General features: G+C 39.2%; 1 protein-coding gene across 4 annotated transcripts in view; it reads left to right on the top strand.

The window, feature by feature from the left end:
- ACSL4 (acyl-CoA synthetase long chain family member 4) overlaps positions 1-23065 on the top strand; it is a 77234-nt gene that overhangs the window by 43126 nt on the left and 11043 nt on the right. For all 4 annotated transcript variants that reach the window (XM_026014830.2, XM_026014826.2, XM_026014831.2 and 1 more), the window contains 9 exons: positions 2458-2608; positions 2763-2886; positions 6897-6968; positions 9587-9726; positions 11201-11373; positions 13635-13709; positions 16442-16633; positions 17867-17981; positions 21969-22126. In XM_026014830.2, coding sequence (XP_025870615.1) covers positions 2458-2608; positions 2763-2886; positions 6897-6968; positions 9587-9726; positions 11201-11373; positions 13635-13709; positions 16442-16633; positions 17867-17981; positions 21969-22126 — 1200 coding nt within the window. The remainder of the gene's footprint in view (positions 1-2457; positions 2609-2762; positions 2887-6896; positions 6969-9586; positions 9727-11200; positions 11374-13634; positions 13710-16441; positions 16634-17866; positions 17982-21968; positions 22127-23065) is intronic.

Raw genomic sequence — 23065 nt, 5'->3', positions numbered from 1 at the left:
GCACTAAACCACTGAGCCACCCAGGCTGCCCTATAAGCTGATTTTTAAAAATCTACCAATCTTATAAAATGTTTATTTAATTTTGATAATGTGCCTGTGGATTCTCGGCCATTTTGGTGTATCCTGGAATTGAAAGGAGGTTACAAGCTTACTACAATATACCACCTTGAAAGTGGAAGGCTCAGTGTGCTGTTTAAAATTAGCATGTTAGGGATCCCTGGGTGGCGCAGTGGTTTGGCGCTTGCCTTTGGCCCGGGGCGCGATCCTGGATACCCTGGATCGAATCCCACGTCGGGCTCCCGGTGCATGGAGCCTGCTTCTCCCTCTGCCTGTGTCTCTGCCTCTCTCTCTCTCTCTGTGACTATCATAAATAAATAAAAATTAAAAAAAAACTATTTAAAAAAAATAAAATAAAATTAGCATGTTAGAATTGTGGAGTTGAAGTCACCTGACAGATCAAGTCAACAACAACAATGGAACACAAGGAAATGGAGGGAAGTGATGGATGGAGAGGTCTGTTATCCTGATCATGGCGATGGTAGCACAGGTGTTTGCATATGTCCAGATACCAAATTGTATGTGTTAAATATGTGCAGTTCTTTATGTATCAAATATACTTCAATAAAGCTATTTTTAAAACATAGAAGCAGTTTAGATAAACATTATCTCATCCACATAACACTTGTCAACCCATAGTAGATAAATTAACAGCAAGAAACAAATTTATGTCACATTACAGTTTTAAAATACTGACATATCCAGCATTTGCTTAGAGTGTGCATCTAGGCACTTAATAAACAGGGAGTTTCAATTTTACTCAACTGTTAGTATCGTAGAATGACAAAAATGTAATGTTGATAATAGCAGTTCTCTTTACTGGTAGGTTAGAAGATACTTTCAAGCAATATTTAGTTTTTCTAATTCACTTTCTCTGTGTATGACTATTCTAATTGTATTTATTGAAATGTAATGTGTTGTCTGTTTTTTTAATCTAACCTTTTTAAGTGCGTATGTTATCTTTTTTTAATTTCCTTTTCCCAATAACACATTTTTATTGTATTTTCCAAAAGCATCCATCCATAAATTATTGGGGGGGAGGTCCTCACAACACATAGTTTGAGAAGCACAACTTTAGCATAGAGGTCAGTAAATTACAGCCTGCTGTCTGTTTCTGTAAATAAAGTTGGACTGGAACACCATCATGACTATTTAACAAGTGTCTATGACTGGGTAGTTTTGGTAGAGTCTGTATGGCCCTCAAAGCCTAAAATATTTACTGTCTGGTCCTTTGCAAAAAGAGTCTGCTGACCCCTGTTCAAGATGGCTGTGTCTAATAAAGACCTCTCTATTTTCCACTTCCAGTCATTCAGTAAGCAAAGATAGCACTGGAGCTCAGGACTTCTAAGATGATTAAACACCCCTGCTTTCAGACAGAATGAAGCTTAGATACGATCTAGATATTACCATTGGTAAGGAGTGAAGTGCTTATAAACCCTTCCACATGGTCTCTCCCCCTTTCTCTCTCAGTATCTGAAAATTCCCATCTAATTTTGATTAAACAGAATCAAAGTATAATCCAATCCCAATAGGGCAATAGGCACTAAATCTGGAAGACCCAAAAGAGTCCCAAAGCCAGACACATGACAAGTGTTCTAACTACAGGCGTGAGTGAGCGAGTGAGTCAGAGAGAAAGGACCTCTTACACCATTCTTTTCATCTAACTGCACATTCAGTACTTTGCAAAAATGATTTCCTATAGAGATTTCAAGAAGCAATGATAAAAACAGTAGAAAAGGTTAATTTTGGTTTGGTGTTCTTTGGATTTTACTTGTTGCTTGGAAGCTAATCTTAAAATAACCCGTTAAATGTATAATGATTATCTAACTCAGTGTCCATGGTTCAGTTTTTTATAAAATACAATTATTTTTATAACCAGGTAAAAAAAGATCAGGTCCGGTGGTTTCCAATCAGGCATGTGTATGTCACCTGTGGAGCCTTCACCCCATTCCAGACACAGAGTTTTCAGAGCTAGGGACCAGAGATAGAGAGTGTTTTTGTTTAAGTTCCATGGGTGATTCTCATGCCCACCAGTAGTTAAGAGTCACAATCAGGTCCAGCCATTGCATTTTAAAGATGAGAAGACTGAGGCCTGAGGGCCTGAGGAGTTTGCACACAATACTCTATCCTCCCGATTCTCCAAAGTCCTGGATAGCTTTCCTCAACACAGTGGAAAGGCAGGAGTAGACAGGAATTGGGTTGAGCATCCAGAAAATGGGCCAAATTGAGTTTGAAATTCTCATAGCAGGTAACCACAGTTTGATCGGTACTTTGTGTGATTATCAGGAGAGAGTATTCTACGTAGTTTATCATGATGCAAAAAATCTTAAAAATCTTCATCTTTGTTTAGCAATCTAACTTTTAAACTGAAGAAAATATGGTTCTCTTTCATTTGTTTAGTGAGCGTCCCTCCAAATAGACCAACTCCTTCAGACATGGCTATTGTCATGTATACCAGTGGTTCTACTGGCCGACCCAAGGGAGTGATGATGCACCATAGCAATTTGATAGCTGGAATGACAGGCCAGTGTGAGAGAATTCCTGGACTGGGGTAAGAGAGAATTCTTCCACTTTCTTCTTAAAGATCAGAGCTCATGTTTGGCATTCTCTAAACTCGATCTGTATTAAAATGGCAAGATTATTGATGTTTCTAATTACCACACCTTTTTAAGAATGGCTAAAGTGTTTTTCTCGTTTTGTTTTAGACCAAAGGACACATACATTGGCTATTTGCCTCTGGCTCATGTACTAGAATTGACAGCAGAGATATCTTGCTTTACCTATGGCTGTAGGATTGGATATTCTTCTCCACTTACACTCTCTGACCAGGTGACAAGCTTTTCACTATACTGGCATGATCATATTAAGTGGCATTGTTTGACTGACAACGTATTACTGAAACTGGAGATATTTTAATTCTGTGAAAGCCTTCTCCCTGACATCAGAAATAGCTCCCATGGGCAAATATGTAGCTGCAGAAAATAATCTTGTGGATTTGTTAGCATCACTATACATCTTTTTAAATGATTTGAAACTAATTCATCTTGTCTTTATTAGATGTTGATTCTGGATAGCTAGGATAGAGAACATGAATGCACTGATCCTTTTTGATACATGATCCGCAAATAGTGGTAGGTTTTTTGGGAGGCGATGTGGTGGGAGGATTGGGGCCCAGTTTGACTCTGCGGTTTCTCTAGCATTGTGGTATTCACTAGCCACATACTGAAGAAGAGATCATCACAATTAGATGAGCAGAATTTCACCACTCAGTTGCCCTAGCCACATTTCAAGGTCTCAATAGTTACGTGTCACTAGCAGCTCCCACACTGAACAGCACATGGACCAAACATCTCCATCATCGTGGAAAGTACTGTTGCATATCCAAAGGCAACGCTTGGCTTTGTGCCCTGAGTCCAGGTTCTCCCTTCTCCCCGCTGTTGACAGTAGGAAGGCCAACAATGGTAGAGCTCACTCCTGTATTGGAAGCCCATTTGAAATCACACATCTAGTACCTACTGTCCACAGTTAAATGGAGTTTGTTCTTTGGATGAGTTGCTACAGAAAAGTGTCAGCCAGACATTGGGGCAAAAAAGAGTTTCTAGGGTTGCTGTGAGGTCCCAAATGCTGAGGGATAAACTGAGTGTAGGTGGAATGACTTGATTCTTGGGGCAGCTTCTGGCACTTCTGCCCCTAGGGGCCTACTATGATTTAGGCAGTGCTGTCTTTTATTTGGGAGTGTCTGTAAGGCATGCAGTTGGCAAGAAGACGTGGTCCTTGATGCTCACAATTAGAAATTATAATACTTTTTTTTTTGTAGAATTACCATTTTAGGAGAGATTAGGTTAGTTATGTAATATTAAGGCAAAAAGGTTAATTGGATGTGTCTGAATTTGAGATTCCAACCATCTTTTTGAAAATTTGTTTTTGGATGTATAACTTAACGTGCACAAATCTTACATGCACCACTTGATTGGATTTAATATACACATAGAGGCTTCTGTGGCCATCAATATCTAGATTAAGAAAAAAACACTGGGGCACTTGGGTGTCTCAGTTGGTCGGGTCTGACTCTTGATTTCGGCTCAGGTCATGATCTCAGGGTCGTGAGATGGAACCCTGCATCAGGCTCCATGCTCAGTGGGGAATCTGCTTGAGATTCTGTCTCTCCCTCTCCCTCTGCTCCTCTCTTCACTCTAATATAAATAAATGAATCTTAAGAGAAAAAGGACGTTTCTAGGATTCCAGAATATCCCTCGTGTCCCTTCCTAGTTATGACCACCTCCCCCCAACCCCCAGGATAATCCAACCACCTCTTAAAAAAAAGATTTTATTTATTTATTCATGGGAGACACACACAGAGGGAAACAGAGACATAAGCAGAGGGAATAGAAGCAGGGTCTATGCAGGGATCCCGATGTGGGACTCCCCCTGAGCTGAAGGCAGATGCTCAACCACTGAGCCACCCAGGCATCCCCCAACCACCTCTTTTAAGTGGCTTTTTCATGAGAAAATGTTTTGTGTTCTAAACAGCTACATACTTGATACTTTAAAGAACACAACCTGTTTTTAAGTTGGAAAGCTACTGGATTAACCACTCAACAGAAAGTTCACATTTAAGATCTGTTAGAACAGGGTGGAGAAAATAAGTAATCAAGTAAACTAATAAACCAGACTTGCTCAAGTTGAGTTTAAAATAGACCTGTGAATGAAACTGCGGCTTGAAGTGTAAAACAAAATTTGTAGGGGACTTTATAATGGTAAAGAAAAAGAAAAATCTGTGGTGATTACATTTCAATGCACTGCAGTGGGTTTTTCTTATGCTTAATATATTTTGAAAATGTGAAAAGAATTTCAGTAAGCTTTGAGTGTGATTCACCCCCCCCACCCCAGGAAAGTTTGGAAGCCCAGGACTAGCAACCCTTGTTTTCACTGCCTTTCTGAAAACAGTTGCCTCGATGTAGGGAAGTGGGCAGATGGACTGAATGTCCCATCCACCCTTTTCATGAACTTTATAATAAAGAGTCTCAATCTCAAGAATCTAAAACCCAGGAATCTACATCACATCAGAAATCAGAAAAATGGGGGAGGCTTGAGGCACCCCATATGAAGCCAGCAGATAATTGTGATGTTGTCATAACTAGGGTTATTGCAGTTGTGATTAAGACAAGAGAACTAGGGATGCCTGGGTGGCTCAGTGGTTTAGCACCACCTTCAGTCCAGGGTGTGATCCTGGAGTCCCGGGATTGAGTCCCACATCAGGCTCCCTGCATGGAGCCTGCTTCTCCCTCTGCCTGTGTCTCTGCCTCTCTCCCTCCCTCTCTCTCTCTCTCTCTCTCTCTCTCTCTCTCTGTGTGTGTGTGTGTGTGTGTGTGTCTCATGAATAAATAAACTTTTTTTTTTTTTAAAGAGACGAGAGAACTAACTGATACCACTACCCAGAGTAATAAAGACAGTGAGGAGGGGCTCCTTGTGGCTACTGCTCCCTGGAACAGCTCTCTAAAGCAACAAGTGGTCAGGACCACAGTCGGGGCGGGGGGAGACAGCTCTTACTCGAAGGACATAAGAGTCCATCTATGTCTCCACAGGGCAGCTCTCCCTTGTGTGGTATGTATGTGGGGATGTAGGTTTCCACCTGCAAATGTGCACACGCTTGCACATACATGAAACAAGTAGTTTTTTTGTTTCCCTTATCCGTCTTAAAGTAGGATAAAAGCAATTGAGTTCTGCCAGCAGAACCTTCTAAATGACGAGGCTGGTGCTGCTGGCAGATCACACTGTTTCTTAAGAGTTGGTTTTCTTCCTGCCTTTGTCAACATGACTCACAGAGCCTACATCTGAACTATAGACTAATGAACTGCATTACAGCAGATTCTTATTTTAACTTGTAAATTTTATTTATTTAAATTGTTTTTAGAGAGGGGGGAGCAGAGGAGGAGGGAGGCAGAGAGAGAATCTTTTTTTTTTTTTTTTCAGAGAGAGAATCTTAAGCAGGCTCCACACCAGCTATGTGAGCCTGACATAGGGCTCGATTTCATGACCTGAGATCATGACCTAAGCCAAAATCAAGAGTCAGAAGCCCAACCAACTGAATCACCCAGGCACCCCAGCCAGTTTCTTATTTTCATCTCCCTTTTTCAGTGGGCTCCTTTATCAGTGGTTCCACCTGCTGACCTGACATTTGAAATCCCAAAGTATTTGTGAGAGAAATAAAACACAAGAAAGACATAGTACATACACATTTACATATATATATACATATATATATACATATATATACATATATATATACGTATATATATACATATGCACATCCCTACATGGTCACTGGCAGTGTCTTCAATATTCTGTCAACCAAAATGTTATCAAATGAGTATTTTTGTATGATGTTAGTTGATAGCAGTGACTTTGAGAGGTGGCTTTACCATTTGGGTAATCAAAGAACATTCAGTTTTGTTTTAGTGCTCAATATACCTTAGTTGAGGGTTTCTGTTTTTCTTTCCTTTTTTTTTTTTTTTTAAATGGATGGTTTGTGCTGTGGTCGATATGTCATAAATAAGAATGCTCAGTTTACCAAAATATCTCATTCTCCTTTGTTCTGAATCAACATTTCAACTCACAGGAAGGCTGAAATCGGGCTAGAAGAACTAATCTCAGGCTAAAACACTTACGTTCTAGACTTTTGTAGGTTATGAAAATTTGAACCGGTAAATCCCAGGGCAGTAGAGGAGCAAATTCCATGTGTGAATTTGTCACTGTCAGTGTTAATCCTCAAATTACAGCATTTTTTTTTTTTGTGAAGGTTGGCTTTCCTGATTGTATTTCCTTTTTCTTTAATGTAGTCCAGCAAAATTAAAAAAGGAAGCAAAGGAGACTGTACTGTACTGAAGCCTACACTCATGGCAGCTGTTCCAGTGAGTATAGATTGTAAACATCATTTACTGCTCCCACTCAGACTTTTTAAAGGGTAATACTCTAAGGGACTTGTGTATGGTTTTAAATTTTGATTTTACTTTGTTGGGAATTATGGCAAATGTGTTCATCTAAATCTCTCATAAGCATTGGGAAGGATTAGATGGCAAGCTTCTGAAATGTATGCCTGCTTAAGTGGTGCTGATACTTGACAATCAAGGGGTAAAAGTGACCTGAGTTCAGATCACCTCTTGTGAGAATCAGTCATAATGTTTCAAAGGAAAAAAAAAATGTTTTAAAGGTAGAAGAGATTCTAAAGATCATTTTTGTTTCATGATAATTAAAAAAAAAAAAACATGAAACGTAGGCCATCCCAGAGAACCAACACAGCATATCCAAGGTTATGGAACTGAGTCTCAGATCTGAGCCTCCCAGCCCTTAGAGTGACCAGGAAACTGGCACTGAAGAGAGCTTCCAGAGAAAAAATAACTTCTAGATATTTAAAATCCTTATGTGAAATAGTGCCTTTTACAAAAAGATGATACAGGTTGTTGGCCTTTAAAAAAAAGATTTTACTTATTTAAGAGAGAGGAGGGAGGGGGAGAAGCAGGCTCCTTGCTGAGCGGGGAACCCGATGCAGGGCTCAATCCTGGACCCCATGACTGAGCCGAAGGCAGATGCTTAACCAACTGAGCCACCCAGGTGTTTCATTTTTTGGCCCTTTACTAATAAATTCTGAAATACTTAACACCCTGTTTCATACTTGCATAATCAAATATATTCTAACACTTTTTTAGGCTTGGGAACTCTAGTGGGACTGTGTATCATGACTTGCTTATATTATGATCAGATTTGAAGTCTTGTCCCAGTATCTTTCTCAGAACTATTTTTGCACACGGAAAGTCAGAGATTAGATTGTGAAGTGTTCAGCCCAAGTTTTCTAAGAATTAGAGATGGAAGTTACTTTTTTTTTTTAAGCTTCTAACTACAGAATTACCAAATGACCAAAGAATTAAGATAGGTCAGAGTGACCTTTGCCTTTTTATTTAGAGGTGCTGTAGAATTCATCAAGTTTACAAGCTTCAAGAAGCTTCTCATTAAAGCATAAGAAAGTGATGCTAATGATAGCACACCTGCTTACTGTGTTCTAGGCACTGTGCTAAGTGCTTTAGATGAATTCTCTCATTTAATCCTCCCTAAGACTCTTCTAGGTGGGATCCCTGGGTGGCGCAGCGGTTTGGCGCCTGCCTTTGGCCCAGGGCGCGATCCTGGAGACCCGGGATCAAATCCCACATTGGGCTCCCGGTGCATGGAGCCTGCTTCTCCCTCTGCCTGTGTCTCTGCCTGTCTCTCTCTCTCTTTGTGTGACTATCATAAATTAAAAAAAAAAAAAAAAGACTCTTCTAGGTGGGTCCTGTTTTCCCAGTTTCATAAAGGAAAAAACTTGCCTGAGGTCACAGAGCCCATAGGTGCTAGAGTTCAAGTGTGAACTGAGTTGTCTTAATGACTATGTCTGTCTGCTTAGGATTCTTTTGGTTGGGGAAGCAATATTTTGGGTTTATTACCCAAAGTGCAGGGGTCCCTAGTAAACCGTATCAGAGAACGTAGGGAAAGAAAGGGGCCACAGACTATAGGAAGTAGTATCTGAATTTAGGACTGAAGAATAAACAGGGGTTAGCTGATAGGCTGTGTATCTTCTAATTGGACATTGGCCATTCTTCTTTACTTTGTGCTTAGAAGGCTAACTTCTGTGGATGAGTTACCAGGGCATTGCTTGACTTCTGATTTCTGGTTGGGTTCAGCCAATTATTTGGCACTCAGGAGAGATCACAAGACGGGGGAGAGAAAGGGGGTATTCTGCACACTTAGTGCCTTTTCTCCTTCCCTTCTGGGCTGTGATTTTGGAAAGTTGTCAGGTGCCCATTGGACAATCTCTTTCCCCTTGGCTGTAACCAGGCCTTGCCCATAGCTGTTGTCCTAACCAGGTTCCAGTAATACTTCTCTCCACTTACCTCTTCCGATCTAGTGATAATAAGCCATCTCCCATATTGGTGGTCCACTGATGCTTCACCCAACTTTGTTGGTTCCATTAGCTCCTCCTCCTCCTCTGTAGATAGGCCTTTAAAAAGGCCTATACATACATATAGGCCTATACATACAAAACTCTGTAAGTAAACTTTTTAAAGAAATACTGTAAATCAAAAAAAAAAAAAAAGAAATACTGTAAATCTTTCTGCCATGCACTGAGTCACAAGGTAGTAGTGAAAAAAAGCCATCAGGATTAGATTCACCCTAGTTGGGTGTTCTGGTGCTATTTGAAAATAAGTGAATATATTTGAAAGAAAAGAATTAAAAAAGGTTTTTATGGGGGAGGTGAATGAGTTACAGTCCTGTTAACATTAAAAAATTTTTAGATAAAGTTAGAGTATAGAACTGAAAAACCCTAGTCTTTTTGAAATCATGAACAAGTAAATTTAGTAAAATTGATTATATAATAAATATATCCATTGTGCTGAAGACTTTTACCTAAGCTGACGTAAACAAGGTACCTTCACCTAAAGACTGTTTCAGTGTTGGTGTAATTCTTTTCAGATTATTGAATATTTTGCTTACCTTTTAGGAAATCATGGATAGAATTTATAAGAATGTTATGAGCAAAGTCCAAGAGATGAATTATATTCAGAAAACACTGTTCAAGTTAGGGTATGATTACAAATTGGAACAGATCAAAAAAGGATATGATGCGCCACTTTGCAATCTGTAAGTACATTTCATAGACTCTATAGTGTAAGCCTTTAAATCTTCTTGTGTACCAGTTCACATTCCCACCAACAGTGTAAGAGGGTTCCCTTTTCTCCGCATCCTCTCCAACATTTGTGGTTTCCTGCCTTGTTAATTTTCCCCATTCTCACTGGTGTGAGGTGGTATCTCATTGCGAAAGATGAATGGATAAAGAAGATGTGGTTTATGTATACAATGGAATATTACTCAGCCATTAGAAACGACAAATACCCACCATTTGCTTCAACGTGGATGGAACTGGAGGGTATTATGCTGAGTGAAATAAGTCAGTCGGAGAAAGACAAACAGTGTATGTTTTCATTCATTTGGGGAATATGAATAATAGTGAAAGGGAATATAAAGGAAGGGAAAAGAAATGTTGGGAAATATCAGGAAGGGAGACAGAACATAAAGACTCCTAACTCGGGGAAACGAACTAGGGGTGGTGGAGGGGGAGGAGGGCGGGTGTTGGAGGGGAATGGGTGACGGGCACTGAGGTGGACACTTGACGGGATGAGCACTGGGTGTTTTTTTGTATGTTGGTAAATTGAACACCAATAAAAATTAATTAAAAAAAATCTTCTTGTGTATTTATATCTGGAAACTGAATAAGTAACTGGCAAGTTAATTTAGTTTGAGCATCACCACCATCATCATAAGGTTGCATTTCTCTTTTATTTGCTTCTAACCCTCATTGCTTATATAGCCAACACAGAGGATCCTGAGCTCTGATCTTGGAAATTTAACAAATTTTAATAATCGAGTAAATATTTAAAATTCAATGTTAAAATCTGGCCTTGTGAAGAAGAACTAGACTTTTGAATCAAGACATTTGAGCTTAAGGGTCATTTCTAACTAAAAGTGGATCAAGATTTTATTATGCATGAAGGATTCTAATTTATTGTATTCATAAAACAGTATGATAAGTAGATGAATATAACAGCTATTTAAAATGCAGTGCTGGGGGTGGAGACAGGGAAACATTTTCCATTAAGAGAGAAATAATATCGATAATGTTCTAAAGAGAACTGTAACTTATTTTCCTTTGACATCATCATTTTCTTTCATTTACTATATGTGAAAGCAATTTCGTGACACTGCACTCTTTTTTTTTTGCATTTTTAAGAGTTTTTCTGGCATTTTGAAAAATTAAAATATAGTTGACATGTAACATTCCCTTAGTTTCAGGCATAAAACAGAGTGATTCGACCCCTCTGTACATTATGCTAAGCTCACCACAGGTGTGACTACCATCTGGCATTTTCTGGCATTTTTTTTCAAAGCGTTTTGTGAACATCTCACTTTGTTAACTTCTTGTTAATCACCACGATGGTTCTCAAACTTAGGTGTCCAACCAAAGTTGAGAAATATTACTCAGAGCTTATAAATTAAGATGTCACCAAGAACAATGTATGCAGTATTAAAATTATTCCCCCCTCCTCTTTTTTTCAAGGTTACTATTTAAAAAGGTGAAGGCTTTGCTGGGAGGGAATGTCCGCATGATGCTGTCTGGTGGAGCACCACTGTCTCCACAGACACACCGATTCATGAATGTCTGCTTCTGCTGTCCAGTGGGTCAAGGTTATGGACTGACAGAATCATGTGGCGCTGGAACAGTTACTGAAGGTGAGTGTTGGTAACATGGCAAATAATTCGATGTCAGTTGCCACCAATAAAACCCATTTGCACTAGCTTTGGGAGCCATGGCACTTTTATATCTCATAAGTAATATCAGATTCAGGGCAAACCTTGAATAGTTGGAGTTTTTTGAAATTTTTATTTGAACCATCATTTGTGCCCTTTATTTTGGAGCCTTGTAAATATTGATGCCACTCAGTCCTCAGAATTCTTCACCCTGGGCCTTTAATCTTTACTCTCTAAATGATTACTTCCTGGGAGAACTACAATCTTGGAATAAAGTATCATTCTTATGCTCCCTCTTGAATGCATATCCCAGTCCTGACTTCTTGTTTGTTTTCTCTTCTGGTATTTTCATCATCCTTTGGCAGGGTTTCTCAACCCTGGCACTACTGAAATTTTGAACCAGATAGTTCTTTATTGTTTGTGCTCTTCTGTGCATAAAGATGTTTAGCAGCCAGATGGATACCAAGAGTAACTCACTCCTCCCAGTAGTGACAGTAGAACAACTGGAAACATTACCAAATATCCCCTGAGGGGCAAAATCATCCTGGATTGGGAAATACTGGGTAAAGTAATATTTTGGGGATTATCCCACTTTTACTTAAACTTACTGTGTCCAGAATCACTGCCATCATCCCATACCATCTCTCCACCTCACAGATTGTTTGCACACAGTGGTATTACCATCCTTAAGGTCATTGAAGGCATTAGCTTTGAAGTCATCTAACTGTTTATTTTTCAGTGTCTTTAACTTCTGTTGGGTCCTCCCACTTCTCCATTGGATTGTTCCTCCCCTCTGCATGCTGACTTTGGCATTGAGCCTTTTATTACTTCACACTGCTCTGAGGTAACAGCCTTTGGACTGCTGTGCCTGCCTTTATGATATCACTTCTGATTGATCCCGTGTACTTGTGTTATACACCTCCACCTCAAAGCCTGCTTCATCCCTGGCAAACCTAGCTTTCCAGACATCTTTGATCTGGCATCATCATCCCCATCCATTATTTCCCACATCTCCACATACATGGCTCTGCTCTCCAGACAAGCCAGTCTCCTCATTCTTTCTCATGTGGGCATTCTTGCTCTCACCTATCTATATTTTCTCTTCCCTTCTCATAGAATGCCCTTTTGGCTAACTGGTCACAGCTGCCTTTTCATGCCCAACTCTTCAATTAAGTCTTTCCCAATGGTTTTTTTAAACAAAGATTTTATTTATTTGACAGAGAGAGAGCGAGAGAGCGAGAGAGAGCGCCACACAAGCAGGGGAACAGCAGAGGGAGAGGGAAAGACAGGCTCTCTGCTGAGCAGGGAGCCTGATGTGGGGTTCAATCCCAGGACCCTGGGATCATGACCCCAGCCGAAAATAAATGCTCAACTGGCTGAGCCAACCAGGCATGATTTCATTTTACATTGATCTTTCTAGTCTCTGGGGTGCTGTTGTGCTCACTGCCAGTACCGTGCAAGTGACGATTTAAATGTGTTCTAAGTTGTTTCATGTGCATTTTGGCCCAGGTTGTAAGCTCACTGAGGGCACAGTCTCCTTCTTTAGATGTTTTCTCTTTTCAGTGCTTAGTTTCATGCTAGGTACAATATTGATGATCTATAATAATTGATGATGCATAACAGGGCATCCAAATTTCAAAAGGAGAGTATCATCATCATCATCATCATCATCATCATCATCATCATCACCATCATCATGTTTGGTAATAACAGCTAATGTTTATGGAAAAAATTATTTTGTGCCAACCAACAAGTGTTAAGTACCTTCCAAGCATCTTCTCATTTAATCCCTATGACATATCCCTACAAGAAGTAGGTTTCCTTACTTTCCTTACTTTCTCCATTTATTAGATGAGGAAATGGAGGCTTTGTGTGGGGTTAAGTAATTGGTCCAAGTAATATAGTCCATCAGTGAGTGGTAGAGAAGGAATTGCAATCCAAATCTGTCTTACTGGAATCCTAGGTGGATAATGGTGGAGCCAGCTCCCCTCCTTTAACAGAGGATTTTGTACTTAATTATCTGAGAGACAGCCTGTTGGGAAGCAAAAATGATGTAACACTGCAATTGACTGCACTGTTGAAATGAAGTTGAAATATTGAAATGTTGACTACACTTTGCACTCACAATGGCCTCTTTCTTGTCATCTGTGAGACTCCGGCTCTGACTCCAGTATTCCTGGTCTCCCTTGGGCACAAGTCTGAAATGTGGTATGCTAATATCTTTGTTACATTTTCCCTCATAGTTACTGACTATACTACTGGCAGAGTTGGAGCTCCTCTTATTTGCTGTGAAATTAAGCTGAAAGACTGGCAGGAAGGTAAGAATTTTATGACAAGCTCTACTGCTTTGACAAATGCTGAAAACCACTGTGAGCCTCAACATACCCAGGCTTTAAAGTGTTAGGTTGTCTGTGGTAGCAAGTGAGCCTCTCCTTCTGCTTATTCCTTGTCCTTTCTTTCTCCTCAGTAACATCTTCAGGTTCTGAAGATGAAAAGAAAATCTCTAGAATCTAGGCACAATAATTGTGAACTTGAGAATACTTGATGGTAAAGAAGAAAAACTTTCTTAGTGGGGCATTCCCTGGGTTTGGAGAAGGAGATATATCCTAACATTTGAAGCTCAACTTTGCTAGTTGGGCCAGGAAATGAAATCCCATGTGTTTTTTTTAAGATTTTATTTATTTATGAGAGACACATGGAGAGAGGCAGAGACATAGGTAGAGGGAGATGCAGGCACTCCCTGCGGATAGCCTGATGCAGGACTCGATCGCAGGACCACAGGCTCATGCCCTGAGCTAAAGGCAGACGCTCAAACACTAAGCCACCCAAGTGCCTGGAAACCCCAGGTTTTTAGGGGATAGACTGATCACACACACACACACCCCAACCCCTTAGCTCTTGATCCCAGCAAACATTTTCACAGTTTGGACTCAATTCTGCTGTTTGGATAATTTTATTTGTATATGTAATTGCAAAGGGAAGCATGCACTTTATATACATGGGTAATACACCTTTTGACAAATCAGCTAAAGACATTTAAAGCTCTTGTTTCTTTGGAGATATAGTGCTTAGAAGATCTGTCATTATGCTATATGTTGGCAAATTGACTCCAATAAAAAATGTACAAAAAATTTTTAAAAATCAGCTGAAGACAAAAATACATCAGTCTTCCTGATGAAAATTGTGAAAAACACGAAATGTGTGCATTGACCACAAAATAATTTAACAGCCTGGCCTTGCCAGATAAAGCAAAAGCAATTAAAAAGCTAATCATTTCAAAAGGGAATTACTTACCTTGGGATGGAGCCATAGACAGAAAATTTAATTGACCTTCTAGGGACAATTCCCTTAAGTTGTTCAAACCCAAGAAAATGAATGGGCTCTATCTGACATGAACTCGAAGTCCCTAAAATTGTTTCTCCTCTGTGACTTTCTTATGATGTGTGTTATTGTCAGCGCTCCATGAGCAGACAGCCACTTCTTTTTAAAAATGGCATTTGAAATCCAGTTGCATTCCCAAGAGTTTTACATCTTGGGCGTAAGCCCTCCTGATTCCTCCTATGGTCATTGCTGTTCCAGTTCTAGGATAGAAATCCGCAGAGAACATAGGCACTATGGGCGTGGCTGTATTGAGCCTCAGCATCACAGTTGTTTTATTAGATGGGTTATTTGTGAGGCCGTGAAATCAGAGAAAATACAGTATATCATTACAACTTGGTAAGACAAATTTTGCCTCTAATCTTCATTTTCTGATTTTATGGAATTGTGCTTTAATGTCCGTTTTGGGGAGTGGGTCCATTTTTGGAAATGTATTTGGAAATTTCCTTGCTAAGAAGGAAACTTTGCTTCCTTTTTTGGTAATATTTTACTTAAATTCAATTGTTAACATATAGTATAATACTCGGTGCTCCTCTCATCATATCTCCTCCCCTTCTGCAACCCTTCATTTGTTTCCCAGAGTTGGGTGTCTTTCATGTTTTGTCTTCCTCTCTGATTTTTTTCCATTCAGTTTCTCCTCCTTCCCTTATGGTCCCTTGCACTCTTTCTTATATTCCACATATGAGTGAAACAATCTAGTCATGAAATGGGCAGAAGACATGAACAGACATTTCTCCAAAGAAGACCTACATGGCCATCAAGCACATGAAAAAATGCTCCACATCACTTGCCATCAATCAGAACCTGTGCTTTCTATAATAGGAATGAGCTTAATGTTTTACATACAGTGAGTTTTGTCCAATTGCAGTGTTGTCTAGTGTAAAAATTTAAAAGCAGCTAATAGCTGAAAGGAACTCTGCTTTAATCCTTTTAGGACATAAAATCCAACATTTCAGGTTGTGGATTCAGGTTTTTTGTATATTTCCCTTAAAGTAAGCTTTATTCAGTAATGAATAGGAAACAAATAGTGGTAAAATACTTTAGAGTTATTGTCAATTATTTCAGTGTTCTCTTATTTTTAAAAAGATTTTATTCATGAGAGACACAGAGAGAGGCAGAGACATAGGTAGAGGGAGAAGCAGGCTTCCTGTGGGGAGCCTGATACGGGACTCGATCCCAGGACCCCAGGATCATGACCTGAGCCAAAGGCAGAGGCTCAACCCCTGAGCCACCTACGTGCCCCAATAAAAATTTAAATAAAATTTAATAACAAAAATAATAAAATCTCCTTAGGAAAAAAATCTGAAATGCATTAATATCAGCATATTAGTAATTATAACAGCTTCAAGTGTTAACCTTCTTGGGGGTACTTTTGTCTTAACAGAGTTCTGTGAAGCCCAACTTCTAATGATATTCTAAGTGTGAAATTTTTTGGTTGTTGGGAATGTTTGCATAGGTGGTGGTTGGTGATCATCATTGAGCCTTCCTTGGTACTTCTGAAAGTACAGTTACCCATGATCCTCATGTCAATGTGAATAAATATAAACTAATATTCTCCCATAAAGTGACATAAAATTTGATACGCAGAAATCTATTAGCATAGGAGTTTTGAGAATTAATGCAAGTACTTTTTGTGTCACAACAGTAACTAATTTCATTTCATGGCTTCCAGGCGGTTATACAATTCATGACAAACCAAACCCCAGAGGTGAAATCGTGATTGGTGGACAAAATATCTCCATGGGATATTTTAAAAATGAAGAGAAGACAGCAGAGGATTATTCTGTGGATGAAAATGGCCAAAGGTGGTTTTGCACTGGTGATATTGGAGAATTTCATCCTGATGGATGTTTACAGATTATAGGTCAGTATGTTCTTTTTGTGAGAAAACAAAGAGTGTTCAGAGGTGGTATTTTTTGGTCAGCTACACATGGTGTACTATATAACCATCTACTGTTAACATACCCTACCTAGTATATCATAGAATAGAATTCCTCACCATTTACCTCCCCACTCAAGAAGCAGTGTGGACATGTTACTTTCCCTAGAGGCTATTTTTATGGCTCCAGCGATCCTTGAGCCTTGGAAAATTATAAATCCTTAACAGCGATTCATTCTTCTGAGAATGTCAGTTGGTTTGGCACTGCCCTTATTGAGCCTACGGAAATAGACTTTTAACTCCAAGATAGCCCTATGTTTATTCACTTCAAGCAGGCAGAACCTAAAATAAAAATGTGACTAGTTAGCTGGAAAGGACCATTCTGTAAGGTGCCAGTCAGGTCCTTCTTAAGCCATTAAATTTCCTCAGTCCTATCCTAGTGGTCCATTTAAATCTATCTCTGGACCCATATCTGACCTGAATATAGTTAGTTCCTGGGAAAAGTGGTTCTTCATCTAGAAATTAGATCTGCTGGGGAAATCCCCATAGGACCAGTCCCTTTCCTTCCCCCACCCCTGCCCCCTTTTTTATGGGTCCTTATTTGCACTGGAATCAAAGGCAGTTTCTGTTGGCACGTAGAATGGGTTCCCAGGCTACGGATAGGCAAGTTGGCCCTCAACTCAAACTTGTAAGGCAACCAATGATTATTCAGGCTGTGCCATCCTGTGCCAGGAGCACTGTCATTTTAACAAGATCATGTCATATATGGAAAATGGAGAATGAACATTTATTACCATGTTCTGTATGCCAGACATGGTGCTACATGCTTGTATGAGGTAGGTATCAGTATCTCTGATAAAACTGAGGGTTGGGGAGGTCAGCTGACCTGCCCAGGCTCACATAGCTTGTAATGGGCAGAGCTGTTATCCAAATCTTATGCTCCAAGATCCTGTTCCTTCTATTAAGTTTATTATGGTATTTAAGATTATAAGAAGATATTGAAGCATTCTGTATGGGGTAGAACATTTGAGCCAGTACTTCTTCAGCTAGGTATTTTCTTTTTAATTGATGTGTATGGACAAGCATTATATATAACAAGATTTTAGGAGAAGTATCTTTGTGAATAAATATTAAGGCAGTGAGACTGAAAGAAAATCAGAATTGTGCACACCTTAAGAAAACAGACTGTGGATAACATTCTTCACAACTGACGTCTAGATCGTAAGAAAGATCTGGTGAAGTTACAAGCAGGAGAATATGTATCTCTCGGGAAGGTGGAAGCTGCACTGAAGAACTGTCCACTCATAGACAACATCTGTGCTTTTGCCAAAAGGTAATTTTAAAAGTTGCATTTGTGCTTCCTTATACTTAGAGTAAAAGGACAACTGGAAAACATTTTGATCACTCATAATCATAAGATAAATAACATTTAATCAGCGTTGGGGAATGTAACATGTTTCTGAAAGTTCAACAGCTTGAAGATCATTGGAGATGATTCAGACATTTTCACTAATTCTTTTCTTTTTAAGATTTTATTTATTTATTCATGAGAGACAGAGAGAGAGGCAGATATACAGGCAGAGGGAGAAGCAGGCTCCATGCAGGGAGCCTGATGTGGGACTCGATCCCGGGTCTCTAGGATCACACCCTGGGCTGAAGGCAGGTGCTAAACTGCTGAGCCACGCATGCTGCCCTTCACTAATTTTTTGACACCAACTGTGTTTTGCCATAAATACTTAGCCATGCCAGAAAACTTACTTCACTTAACATCCTTAACGACTGAGATAAGTAATTTTCCTAAGAACATAGCTGGTACAAGTTTTCTAAATCAGATACCTAAGAGATTGGGCCATTTTCTTGATATGTTAATAGAATTCATATTTATGGGCTTTATCACACCCTTTAAAAAAACTATAATTGTAAAAAAATCCCACAGAACATAAAAGTCATCTTTTTTAAAAAAAGGTTTTATTTATGTATTCATGAGACACACAGAGAGAGAGAGAGAGAGAGAGAGAGAGAGAGAGAGGCAGAGACATAGGCAGAGGGAGAAGCAGGCTCCATGCAGGAAGCCGGATGTGGGACTTGATCCCAGGGCTCTAGGATCACAACCTGAGCCAAAGACAGACGTTCAACCACTGAGCTACCAGGCATCCCTAAAAGTCATCATCTCAGCCATTTCTAAGTATACAGTTGACTAGTGTTATGTATGTTCACATAATTGTGCAGTTAGTATCTGGAACTTGTTATCTTGCAAAACTGAAACTCTAGCCACTAAACAAATCCCCATTTTCCCTGGACCCAGTCCCTGGCTCCCACCAATTCCTTCCTGTTTCTGTGAATTTGACTAGTCTACATGCCTCATCTAAATAGAATCCTACAGTTTTTGTCTTTTTGTGACTGGCTTCTTTCACTCAGTATAATGTCCTTAGGGTTCATCTGTATTGTACCAGGTGTCAGAACCTCCCTTCCTTTTTTGAGCTGAATAATGTTCCATTGCATGTATAGACCATATTTTGTATATCCATTCATCCAATGATGGACAACTTTGGTGGCTTCCACCTCTTGACTATTGTGAATATTACAGCTCAGAACATGGATATACAAATAATTCTTTAAGGTTATACTTTCAGTTCTTTTGGGATTTTTTTTAACTATTCAAGAACTTTATTGGGGCTGCTCTGAGCCCCTCACAGTGTTACAGGAGCCCATAGGTCTTGATGTTGCCTTAGCTCCCTGGGGATTCAGGGGGCGGAGAAGGCAGGAGGACCAGCCTTTCTGGGAGAGAGAAGGCCCTTTTTGGGGGCTAAGACCAGTTGGTGGAGCAGTGGGAGACTGAGGATGAACAGGGCCTGCTGGGAGCTGGAAGGGGATGAGGCCCACTTTCTGGAGTGTGGAGGTCATGGACTGTTGGCTTTGTCGTGGGCAAGTGGCAACGGGAGGCACTTGAAGTCCGGAAGAGCAGATGGGTGGTGTCTCCTGGGCACTGAACATGGAGATTGCCAGATATGGGATTGCCAGAGGATACAGCAGTTCTACTTTTATTTTTTTAAGGAACCGCCATACTATTTTCCACAGCAGCAGCACTATTTTTTACATTCCTGCTAGTACTGCACAAGCATTCATTTTCTCCACATCCTCACCAACACTTGTTCCTATTTTTTTGATAGGAGTCACCATAATGGGCGTGAGGGGATATCTCCCCACTTAATGATTTTTTTCATATGCTTGTCATATTTTTTCATATGCTTGTTGGCCATTTCTGTATCCTCTCTGGAGAAATGTCAAGTCCTTTGCCCATTAAAGATTTTTTCTCCCTTCTTTCCAGTTATACAATATAGTGTTATCCACTGTAGTCACCATGTTTTACATTAGACCTTCAGACCCTATTTATCTTCTGGCTGAAAGTTTGTACCCTTTTATCAACCTGTCCCTATTTCCCCCAGCCCCTGGCAACCACTTTTCTACTCTGTCTCTGAGTTTCACTATTTTTTTTCGGTAAGATTCCACATATAAATGATACGATGCAGTATTTATCTTTCTCTGATTTATTTCACTTAGTATAACACCCTCAAGATTCATCTATGTTGTCACAAATGGCAGGATTTTCTTCTTTCTCATAGCTGAATGATCCTTCTTTGTGTGTGTATATATAGCACATGTCCTTTATTCGTTCATCCATTGATGAACACAGGTTGTTTATATATCTTGGCTTTTGTGACACTTGCTGCAGTGAAGTGGGAATGCAGATATCTCTTCAATGTCTTTTCATATCCTGTGGATTTATATTTCTTTGTCCAAACAATTGGATTGCTACATCATACATTAATTCTGTTTTTAATATTTGAGGAACATCCACACTGTTTTTTATAATGGCTGAGCCAATTTCCATCTCCACCCAGCAGTGCACGAGGGTTCCCTTTTCTCCACATCCATGCCAGGACTTGTTAGCTCTTGTTGTTTTGATGATAGCCATTCTAACACATGTGAGATGATATCTTATTGTGGTTTTGAGCTGCACTTATTTCCCTGATGATGAGTGATATTGAGGACCTTTTCATAGGCCTGCTGGCCATTTATATGTCTTCTTTGGAAAAATGTCTACTCAGTTTCTCTGCCCATTTTTTAATTGGATTTTTTTCTCTTGAGTTGTGGGACTTTTTCATATATGTTGGATATCAACCCCTTATTAGATAAATGATTTTCAAATATTTCTCTCCCATTCTGTAGGTTGCCTTTTCATTTTTTTAAAGATTTATTTATTTATTTGAGTGAGAGAGGGTGGGAAGGGGCAAGAGAGAGGGAAAGAGAGACCCTCAAGCTGACTCTGGACTGAGTGTGGGCCCAACACAGAGCTCAGTCTACGACCCTAGGATCATGACTTGGGCCAAAATCCAGAGTCGTATGCTTAGCTGACAGAGCCACCCAGGCACCTGGGCAGGTTGCCCTTTCATTTCATTGATGCTTTCCCTTGCTGTGCAGAGCATTTTAGTTTGAAATAGTCCCACTTGTCTATTTTTGCTTTCATTGCTTTTGTTTTTTGGTGCCAAATCCAACAGTACACATTGTCAAGATTGATGTCAAGTGCTTACCCCATACTCTTTTAGGAGTTTTACAGTTTCAAGTGTTTATTTTAGTTGGGTTACTTGGGGTTTCTTTTTTGTTATTGAGTTACAGAAATCCTTTATATATTCTAGATAATAACTTCTTATCAGAGAAGTGGTTCACCACTATTTTCTTCAGTTCCACAGATTGACTTTTCACACTATTGACTGTATACTTTGATATGTTGAAAATTTACATTTTTGTTGTACCCGCATTTATCAGTTTTTTTCGTTTGTTGCCTATGCTTTTGGTGTCCTATCCAAGGAAGCACTGTCAAACCCAGTGTCATGGATCTTTTCCCCTGTATTGTCTTGTAGACATTTTATAATTTTACATATTTAGGTTCTTGATCCATTTAGAGTTAATTTTTGTGTATGGTATGGCTGAGTCTCCCTTCACTCCTTTGTATATGGATATCTGATTCTCTGAACACCATTTGTTGAAGAGACTGTCCTTTCCCCCATTGAGTTGTGATGGCACTGTTATTGAAGATCATTCGACCATATATACAGGGGTTTATTTCTGGGCTTTCTGTTCTATCCATTGGTTAAATGTCTTTATGCTAGTACAGTGGGTTTTATTACATCTTAATGAAACTGTAACACACAAGAGAAATATGTATTTGGAATTATGTGTACTGTTCCAGTCAATAACTTATAAATAATTGTTCTCAACATTTTAATTTCAATTTTGTGGTTTTTCTCTTATTTTTTAGCGATCAGTCCTATGTGATTAGTTTTGTGGTTCCTAATCAGAAAAGACTGACACTTTTGGCACAGCAGAAAGGTGTGGAAGGATCTTGGGTTGATATCTGCAATAACCCTGCCATGGAAGCTGAAATACTGAAAGAAATTAGAGAAGCTGCCAGTGCCAGTAAGTAAGAAATTGCTTGTCTGTTGAAGTCCCTAGAAGTCATTTTTTAATGATGTTTTGTGCATTAGGCTCTTTGAGGTATCTATTTAATTATTTTAATAATAAAATACAGGGTTTTTAAAACCTGCATCTTGAAAAAAAATTATATATGTAGAAAATGATCTTGTATAAAATTATATATATACACATTCTATGTATTCTATATATTATGTATATATATTATGTATATATTATATACATATATATTATATACTATATATTATGTATATATAATGTATATATATTATGTATGTATTCTATGTATTATATTCTATATATAGGATATATTATATTCTATATTTGTATGTTGGAAAGATCTTTAAATGTTGTATAGTAGAATAGCCTATCCAGTTCTTCATTGCATTTTACAACATCCCTGCTAACTGGTCACCCAGCCTGTGTTTGGAATGGGCTATCTTTGTCCTGCTAGTTGATAATGAGGTGCCCTGGTGCAGAGCCCTAATGGCTTGTCATTATGTATACCAACTTGATATGGGCTCTTTCTATCCATAGATCTCTGTCCTTCAGTTCTGGGAAATATCCATTTATCTTTGTTTGCTTGCTCTTCTTTTTATAGTTTTTCTCCCCCAGGTTTTGTGTTTGTGTCTTTATCTGGGACTCCTTTCACCTGACTGTGGGAGCCTCCTGCCTTCATGCTCTAGTTTTATTACCTTTTATCTTCTTTTGTTTTCTCTTTCATCCTTTTTGGTTTACATTCTGGCAGAGGCCCTCCAGTTTCTCATCTCTTCTGTTTGTTGAAGTTCCAACTTCTAGAATTTTGAAAGCTCTTCCCTACCTTCTCCATATTCTTTTTAAAAATTTTTTTAAAAAAGATTTTAGTTATTTATTTATGAGAGACACAGAGAGAGAGGCAGAGACATAGGCAGAGGGAGAAGCAGG

The sequence above is a fragment of the Vulpes vulpes genome, chromosome X (assembly GCF_048418805.1).
Source record: "Vulpes vulpes isolate BD-2025 chromosome X, VulVul3, whole genome shotgun sequence".
Lineage (NCBI taxonomy): Eukaryota > Metazoa > Chordata > Mammalia > Carnivora > Canidae > Vulpes > Vulpes vulpes.
The sequence above is the reverse complement of the archived record's forward strand: the minus strand, read 5'-3'. Positions and strand labels throughout refer to the sequence as shown.